The sequence below is a fragment of the Haplochromis burtoni genome, unplaced genomic scaffold, assembly GCF_018398535.1.
Source record: "Haplochromis burtoni strain Fernald_Lab_line unplaced genomic scaffold, NCSU_Asbu1 Contig_64, whole genome shotgun sequence".
Taxonomy (NCBI): domain Eukaryota; kingdom Metazoa; phylum Chordata; class Actinopteri; order Cichliformes; family Cichlidae; genus Haplochromis; species Haplochromis burtoni.
Window position 1 is genome coordinate 1,146,401 of NW_024582425.1, and position 9,836 is coordinate 1,156,236.

Here is a 9,836-nt window from a genome sequence, read left to right on the forward strand (position 1 = left end):
GGCACGACAACGACCAGGATTTCATTATTCATAGCAGGTCAGCGCAGGTTTGCAGTGCAGATGGAGAGCATTGATTCTTGGAAACTCAGAGGCAACCTATAGAGTACTGACCTGCTTTGTTATGTGTGAGTAAAATGCACATTCAGCATAAAACCAGGGCTGAGCATATATAATTATTATTTGACTGTAAGTGTATCTATGTGTATTTCGTGGGAGAACTTTTTTAGTATGGGCAAAGTTGCAAGCATAGACTGTATACAAAAGATGGACATGACCACAGGTCGAGTGTCTTGTTATTTTTTAAGTCAGGGTTGGCTTTGATAACTTTGATTGATATGTTGGTTGCAATAATAAGACTTGAAACAAATGATTGAGACCTTAAACATGTCAGTAAAATGTTAATTTGGGTCATAATTTAAGTGAGCTGTAGACTACAAAATCTGACTTCCTGACTTTCATCCAGAGAAGTTCCCAATGAGGTAATTTCATTGGTTAATCTTTCTCTGATTGATTGTTTTGCCTATGACTGAGTGTTTTAAGTCAGACACAAAACCAGAGTCTTTATAGATGTATTATATTATATTATGACTATGTTGTATATAATATTAAGTGCTTAGCTGAAAGACTGGAAACGGGTGGAACCAACTAGTCAGATGCAGTAGAACTGAGCTAAGCTAACTGTCTGCACTACACAAACATGAGAATTGAGTCAAGATTCTCATTGAACTCTTGCCAAAGTTTTATTTCCCAGACTAGCTTTTTTACTTTCTCAGTTGATTTTTTCCGTCTAAAAATACATTAAATCAAATCACCAGGACACCATAGACAGTTTTTGAGCTCATCTTTTCTTTAGAAACTCATTTATGTGTGTGCTCTGCTACTTCACAACTCAAAACTCTGTGTCTCCTCGCAGTTCCAGTCAGAATAATCTTCCTGAATAATGCTGTGCCGCAGCACCACTGGTGTTTTCCGTTTGCCGTGGACGGCAATCCCGAACCGAACATCACCTGGCTTTACAACGGCAAGAAATTAAACGAGACCAGATACATATACACGCAGCCCATTGTAGATTCAGGCGATGGATCGGAGAAGCACGGATGTCTCTTCCTTGACAAGCCAACCCACGTCAACAATGGCAACTACACTCTGATTGTGGAGAACAAACTGGGAAGAGATGAGGCCACCGCACTTGGGTTTTTCATGCACAACCCCTTTGACAATTTTGAGGGGGTAATTCCATGTGAGTTCCTGTTTTGCTACTCTAAACTAAACTACTCACTGATTACTAATTATCTCCTAGAGTCATGTCTCACTTGGCGCCATCTTGAAACGTCTTGAAAGCCAACTCTGAGCACATTATTTGGCCAGTTATTTTGAGGCCTTATCCAAATATATAAAACCTGGATGTGTAGAATTATATGTTTTATTAATGATAAATGCTACTTTAAAAGTTTGCTGATATTATACCAAAATTGTAAAAGGTTCTAATTCTGCTTTAATATCTTTGTAATCACTTAAATGTTATTAATTAAAGTCATTAGAAGTTGTTCATCATCCTGTAATATCAACTATAGCTGCTGGGTTTCCCTATGGAAATCACATTAAATCAATTACCTACCAGAGATGAAAGAATTTGCAGACATCTTAATCATCACGTGTAGAATAAATATCTTTATTTCATCTCCAGGTTTTCTTTGCATTATAAGTCACTTTAAAAATCAATCAAGTGAACAGCGTATGTGCCCGTGCACTGCAGTGGAAACCACTGATTACCAGCCTGATTCCTAGATAGGGAACCAAGATGACCACCATCATCTAGAGAGGAGGCATCTACTCTTTCCTGGTGCCAACCTGCCACATATGCAGCTTTGTGTCTTTGGTTTAAGTTTGAAGGAAGAAGAAGGGCATGCCTTTTATTTTGAGCAGTTATGTTATTTATGGAGGTAACCTGCTATCATTTAATTTATTGTTTTGGCCTTGGCCTACCCTGACATTAATTTAAACTCCTGCTTTTGTGGCTCTGTGATCAATAAATACAACATATATTATCTGTGGTACTTGTGGCTGCTGAGGGCAAGGGCGATGGATGCCTTTTATATTGTGTCTTGGCTGCCCGTTGATGGGGTTTAACAACAAGGTTGGAGGAAAGTCCACTGGCAGCCATACTGTAAAAGCCTTCAGTCAGTTATTTGAACGGTTGGTCGCTGGGACATAGAAAACTGTATAGAATCACCACAAACTACACATGGAAGCCCCAGGAAGTTTACATGTGCAAAAATCTACATCTACCTACGTCTTTACTATGATTATCAGCATCGGCTGCACAGATCACAGTTTAGCGACAGCCACGAGGCCTGTGGCATTTCATACGCCGAATGTGAGACATCAGATCCAAATGGAGAACGCAACATTGCATTCACAGGAGGGTGATGAAAATATATAATATATAAGAAATAATAATAGAAATAATATTTAGGAAAATCAAAAGAACTGGAAGAAAATTTTTGTTCAAATTGTCCTGTTCAGACTTTATAGTCTTTATATATATATATCTATATATATATCTATATCTATATAGATAGAGAAAAAATATATATATACATAACTAACAATGCAACAAATGTAGAGCTTAATGAAAACAGAATGGAGAAAATGATATGAAGTGTTGATAAAGAGCAAAGGTATCATCTGGACTTAAGTGTGAGTGAATTATATAAACTGTATGATGATAGTACCAAGTTATGTGCCGGGAATTCATAGCAGTGCTCAAGGTGTGTTATTGTCCTTCAGTGTTAAAGTGATGAGGAGTGAAGAGGGAGCACATTAGATATCTGACAGAGACAATAATGTAAGTGTCACTTAAAACTAATTGATCGTCACACTAGTTCTGGGGATTCTTTCTATGTCGTGAACTGAAAGGTGTCGACCTTACTGCATTGTGATTCAGTGCTTGATATGTAGAAATAGCCAAACTAAACAGAGTGAATGCACCGTGAGAAGCGCATGTTGCATCATGGTACTCTGTGCTGTTTGCTCATAAATGTGTTTTGTGCTTTTCCCACATGCAAGACGTCGTGGGTCAAAGTAAGTGTTCAGTTGATTTTGAGTCTATAAAATATCTCAGCATGTCCTTTGAACACTGAATGGAGATCTACGTGTCATTTTATTTGTTGCTCTCACTCCTGCCCCGCAGGTCCTACAAACAAATCAGACATGGACGTCACAGAAAACCCGGAGAGTCGGATGTATTTGGTGCGTCTGTGCCAACGCTTCTCAATCCCAATGCAAAAGCAGCAGCTAATGAGTGTTAGTGACTGAAAATACAATGTTTGTTTGACAGGTGTATGTGGCCGTGGGTCTCGGTGTGTTTGCTTGCAAACTTCTGCTCATCATGGTTTTGGTTGTCTACAAATGTGGCCATCATTCCAAGTTTGGAATTCACAGTAAGTTATTTAAGTTTGACTGCAAGCTTGAAATTAGGCACGAAAGTTAAAGGAGAAGCCTGATGACACTCGTCTTTTAATTGGAACTGCAGTCACGGACAGTAATTAGCTCTAATTAGTCTAACGGCTATTTCCATAATAAGAATCTTAGCTCTGTCAAAAGATTTTAAAAAATAACTTAATGGGGCTTTTAATGTTCACTACTTATTGTATATTAAGTCTGTTGCTTCATCGTGACTGGAGAAAGGTGAAAAAGGACTAGTTATGGTTTTAGTTATTCCCTAACCTGCCCGAGAAACTGGGCATCTAACCCCAGGATATAAGAGCGATATCAGGCTTCTCACCTATTGTGACTGTATCATGCATGAATGACAAATGTCAATAAATGATATGACTGGGACAACTTTTGTATTAAAAGGCGTTTGAGAGGACTGAGTGAGCTGCACCTCTGCAGCTGCCTGCCGCTCATCTGCCTGAGGTTAGCGGCACACTTACACATGTGCCTTATGACAAGTCAGTGATATTCATTTCCACTCAGAATTAGACTCCTTCCTGCCACTTCAATCACCTATAATTTGGTTTCTAAAGGTTGAAAACTTTTCCCAGATGTGTTGCAAGACTTGTATTTCTTTCAGTAACAATGTGCTAAAAGGTTATTATGGTTTTTTTTACTTATTGCAGTTTTCATGTTTTCATACTCGAACTTTTAGAGTCGAAGGGAGAAATGAAAGTAAAAGCTTTGGTAGGAAAACACTGACGTGCTAGAAAATAAATGAATTATGGCAGGAGGTAGGTTTATGCCTTGTTGGCATGCTGTCAGACATCCATCAAGAAAAAGTGACCACAAACATTACACAAACGGATTGTGGTCACATGAAGCACAGGCTTTAATCACATGGTTTTTCTATAATGGACAACAGTAGCTCTGTTTTATATATATTTTTGCATCTATGAAGATTGCATTCATTGCTTCCATCAAAACACACCTGGATCCCCAACCAAACACTTTGTTCAGTTGTAACGGGAGAAAATTGTGCAGATTTTTAAAAGTAATATAGATGTATTAGAGTGAAAGGAATCTAAGGCTTTACATGATTTTTCTATGCGCGCCTCTGAAGAATGTATATGGAATAAGTCAAATGTTCTGCCAAGTAACTGTTTCAAATCATAGATGGTTCTGTCAGTCTCTTAAAAGGTAATGCACAGGAGAGACGGACTAATATAGGATTTCCACTGAGCTGTAACTTTGCTCGCAGGCAGCCACTGTGTCGGCTAAAGTGCCTTAATTATTGCATGAGAACGGCGGCAGAAACCTCCCCTGGCCACCGCCATGGGGTGAGGGCCATTAAAGAGGATGGCTGGATGGACAGATGGATGGCTGGATGGATGAATGGATGGATGCAGGAACACACACACACACCCTTCTCACTCTCAGAGTGCCTAAGTGGCCCTGATTGCCTAAGTGGACCCTGCTCCCTCTTTCCTTCCTTCCATCGCTTCTGTGCTCTCTTATTGTTGTTCCATTTTCTACCGTGTCGGACTCTGGGGGTTCTGTGGTTTGCCTTCCTAAGTGAGGTTTTACAATTTGGACCCCACTTGTTTGGCTTTTAATACGCACTATAGTCGGGGGTTGCTAACCGCCCAGGCTTCCTGTATGGTCATATTTTTTTCACTTCAGTGTGCCCTGATTGCTGCATGGTTGATGATGGTGATTATTAGAGCTTGTCATCATCTGTCACCATGGTACCAACAAATGTGCATCCAAGTTAGTAATAGTGAATGCCAGTTCCTCGAAAGGAAAAATGGGTTCTGAATTGCTTCTTTTGATGGCTGCTGCAATCACAGATGGTTGGAGACTGATTAGGTCTCATTTCTCTCATTTTTATTGGCTTTGCTCCGTTTCATTAGGATCATCAGTTCTGGGGAAGGAGGATGACCTGGCCGTGTCACTGCGCTTCATGAACTTTGGTACCAGCCCGCCTTCCTCCGATGAAGACTCTGGCTTGTCTAGCTTCGTAGAGAATCCACAGTACTTCTGCAGCATAATCAAAGACAAAGACATGTGTGAGTGTTACTGCAGAGCCTTTCAGATGCTTGAATACACTCATGTTTCCCCAAAACCTGCATTTTGACACCTTGATTGTAGGTATTCATTTGCTTTTTCATTGGGAATGTTTCATTCACCATCAGTGCTTGCTGATGAACTTCTGTAATGTTTTATTTGAATGTCACAGAAAAGTAAACAGAATTGTTAAAGTGTAGTTTTACTGCGAGCAGGACATAGAGGCTTTTTTCTGATGAATCATATTTTATATTTGATATTTTTTAAGAACATCATAACGAACATAAGACTAAAAAAATACATGCACGAGCTTCTCATGTTCCTTCTTTATGATGTTGCAGTCATTGGGAACGGCTACGTCGATATCACTACGGCCGTCTTCCTTTGTTAGTCTACCACCACTATGTGTGGTTGGTTAGCCACCACCATTTTGTCCATGTCCGTATATCTATCTATCTATCTATCTATCTATCTATCTATCTATCTATTATATATATATATATATATATATATATATATATATATATATATATATATATATATAATATAAAAAGAAAGTTTTTAGTTTGTTTTTAGTTTTAGCTATTTTAGGGGGATATCTGTGTGTGCAGGTGACTATTACTGTGCATAATTATTAGGCAACTTAACAAAAAACAAATATATACCCATTTCAATTATTTATTTTTACCAGTGAAACCAATATAACATCTCCACATTCACAAATATACATTTCTGACATTCAAAAACAAAACAAAAACAAATCAGCGACCAATATAGCCACCTTTCTTTGCAAGGACACTCAAAAGCCTGCCATCCATGGATTCTGTCAGTGTTTTGATCTGTTCACCATCAACATTGCGTGCAGCAGCAACCACAGCCTCCCAGACACTGTTCAGAGAGGTGTACTGTTTTCCCTCCTTGTAAATCTCACATTTGATGATGGACCACAGGTTCTCAATGGGGTTCAGATCAGGTGAACAAGGAGGCCATGTCATTAGTTTTTCTTCTTTTATACCCTTTCTTGCCAGCCACGCTGTGGAGTACTTGGACGCGTGTGATGGAGCATTGTCCTGCATGAAAATCATGTTTTTCTTGAAGGATGCAGACTTCTTCCTGTACCACTGCTTGAAGAAGGTGTCTTCCAGAAACTGGCAGTAGGACTGGGAGTTGAGCTTGACTCCATCCTCAACCCGAAAAGGCCCCACAAGCTCATCTTTGATGATACCAGCCCAAACCAGTACTCCACCTCCACCTTGCTGGCGTCTGAGTCGGACTGGAGCTCTCTGCCCTTTACCAATCCAGCCACGGGCCCATCCATCTGGCCCATCAAGACTCACTCTCATTTCATCAGTCCATAAAACCTTAGAAAAACCAGTCTTGAGATATTTCTTGGCCCAGTCTTGACGTTTCAGCTTGTGTGTCTTGTTCAGTGGTGGTCGTCTTTCAGCCTTTCTTACCTTGGCCATGTCTCTGAGTATTGCACACCTTGTGCTTTTGGGCACTCCAGTGATGTTGCAGCTCTGAAATATGGCCAAACTGGTGGCAAGTGGCATCTTGGCAGCTGCACGCTTGACTTTTCTCAGTTCATGGGCAGTTATTTTGCGCCTTGGTTTTTCCACACGCTTCTTGCGACCCTGTTGACTATTTTGAATGAAACGCTTGATTGTTCGATGATCACGCTTCAGAAGCTTTGCAATTTTGAGACTGCTGCATCCCTCTGCAAGATATCTCACTATTTTTGACTTTTCTGAGCCTGTCAAGTCCTTCTTTTGACCCATTTTGCCAAAGGAAAGGACGTTGCCTAATAATTATGCACACCTGATATAGGGTGTTGATGTCATTAGACCACACCCCTTCTCATTACAGAGATGCACATCACCTAATATGCTTAATTGGTAGTAGGCTTTCGAGCCTATACAGCTTGGAGTAAGACAACATGCATGAAGAGGATGATGTGGACAAAATACTCATTTGCCTAATAATTCTGCACTCCCTGTATATAAATATAATTAATAATTTTCTATATATAATTATATAATATATATATATATATATATATATATATATATATATAAATAATATATATATTATATATATATATATGGTGTGTGTGTGTGTGGGTAATATGTGTGTGTGCTATATATTAGTATGTGTGATATCATATAGTTATTATATATATATATATATACACACATACACATAGGCCTGAATATAACTTAGTCCAGAGCAGGTTATGTTCAATAGATTGACAGATATTACATATCTAAAAAATTTTAAATCTGTTTTTATTTATTCATTCCTTAAGGAAATTATGTAATTATTCTTACTTTTAGACCCTTAAAGATCACCACGACTCTTCTTTGTTTATTTTTAATATCATAGTTTTATCTTTCTTTTTAAAATCTGCTGCTCTGCTTCCAGTCCATCAGTCACACTGGTGCGATGCTTCCAACACCAACCCTTTCATGTGAACATGCTCACTCATATGTTGGGAAACTCTGGGTTGACCTATTGAGTTGATAACCACTTTTGTTTGATTGCTTAGCCTGACCTACAATTCTCTGGATACCGTTTGGCTCTAAACACGTCTTGTACTTAAAGGCAGTAACGTACGACATGAGTAGCTACAGCAGTTTCGCCTTTAAGCTTAACCCTTTAATGTCTGGACAGCAGCCACTGCATTCTGTCAATGATCTCAAATATGTGTACGTCTGAGGAGGCGAGTTGTTTGTGTTGTTTGTGCATTTATGCAGTTTTGAAAATGAAATTCCAAAATCACACCATGTGTATTTTGCATTGACATGATTGTACATTGCTAAGACTGGCTGTAGTTCAGACCGGGCTTAAATTTGTTCGAGGGGCTTATGTGAAGTCCAATTTAAAGACCAGTCTTAACAAAGGCCAACTTTGAAGTTAAGACCAGGCTTGGTAAAAACCCGCTGGTGGATACGTCACACTATCTGCATTATAGTTTAATGGAGTCCCTCCACTACCAACCCAAAGACACGGACCACTTTTCATTTTAACACACCTGACTGAATTGTGCAGATTCTGAAATAAATCAAACTCAGTGTCACTTCTCTTTCGAGTGAATGCTCTCTACTTTGTTTTGCTTTCAGTTTCTGCCACTCTCACCCTTCTACATTTATTTCACTGCCTTCCATCGGCTGCACCAGCGAGCCTGAATTTTCCTGGTGATTATGCTGGATTATTTGGTGTCAGACAATGTTGAGACTAACAAAGGGCTTTGTGGTTTACTCAGACTTAAAATGTCTTTGTGAAAGTTTTCAGGATTTCGGATTATTACAAATTGCATTTAAATTTCACCCTGTCTCTCAAAAAAGGAGGATTTATGAAAATATTGTATGATATGCTTGAGGTGGATAATCTTTCCCCAGAATTCTTTTAAGTCATTTGTGTTTTTATGATCTCAGGTGTCCAGCATATTAAAAGGCAGGATATTGTTTTGAAGTGGGAGCTGGGGGAAGGAGCGTTTGGCAAAGTCTACCTGGCAGAGTGTGCAAACCTCAGCCCCGACAACGACAAGATGCTCGTAGCCATCAAGGTGAGTAGCTGCCAAAAAAAAAAAAAATCCTCTCCGCCGTTTTTAAAAGGTAATTTAACCATTAATCCGGCTTTGTTCATTGGCATCGGTAGTGAAAATGTCAGCAGTTAGCATGAGGTCTGAGCAGCAGAGCATTTTGAAGTGATTGACAAAACTACAACGCACAAAAAAGATTATTACTGCAGCATTTGGCTTTTAAACCTCATCCTGGTGGACCTGATTAGCTTATTTAATAAAACTGAGCATAACATCAAGTTCCTTTTTTTTTCTATGCAAACGGTAAAATTCACTGTTCTCATATCACTGGTTTGCAGTTTGAGACTTTAGAACAATATCTGAGTGTCAGTCTGCTTTTTATCCTACGCTATGTTAAAAAAAACAAAAACCCTAAAGTCCTCATTAAGGCTCTCAGCACTAACAAACATGACGGTACAGTGCACTTACAGTTAATACTCACATGCTGAAATTACATCCTGCGGTTTCAGAGAGTTGTTTTTGTTTAAGAACAGTCAGCTGATGTACTACGCGGCTCATGTTACAACAGGTTAATGCAAACCGCAGCGGATTAAAAAACGCGATTATATGGCTCGGCTCAGATTTATCATCCCATTAATCAGACGTATGCTTTTATAACACATCGTCAATGAGCTGAGGAGGGAAAGTCAAGGCCCAGACAAAGAATGAAACTGTTTTTAAAATGTATGAACCACACAGTCTCCTTTTATGCTCCACACTGTCTGTTGATTTTGGAACTTTTGAAATTTTA

The 9,836-nt window shown here is 39.1% G+C and overlaps 1 protein-coding gene across 1 annotated transcript in view; it reads left to right on the top strand.

Moving 5' to 3' along the window:
• Positions 1–9,836, top strand: part of ntrk1 (neurotrophic tyrosine kinase, receptor, type 1) — a 57,179-nt gene that overhangs the window by 18,984 nt on the left and 28,359 nt on the right. The window contains exons 8-13 of the mRNA XM_005923691.3: positions 914–1,240; positions 3,070–3,084; positions 3,194–3,252; positions 3,341–3,443; positions 5,352–5,507; positions 8,940–9,070. Of these exons, the coding sequence (XP_005923753.2) occupies positions 914–1,240; positions 3,070–3,084; positions 3,194–3,252; positions 3,341–3,443; positions 5,352–5,507; positions 8,940–9,070 (791 nt within the window). The remainder of the gene's footprint in view (positions 1–913; positions 1,241–3,069; positions 3,085–3,193; positions 3,253–3,340; positions 3,444–5,351; positions 5,508–8,939; positions 9,071–9,836) is intronic.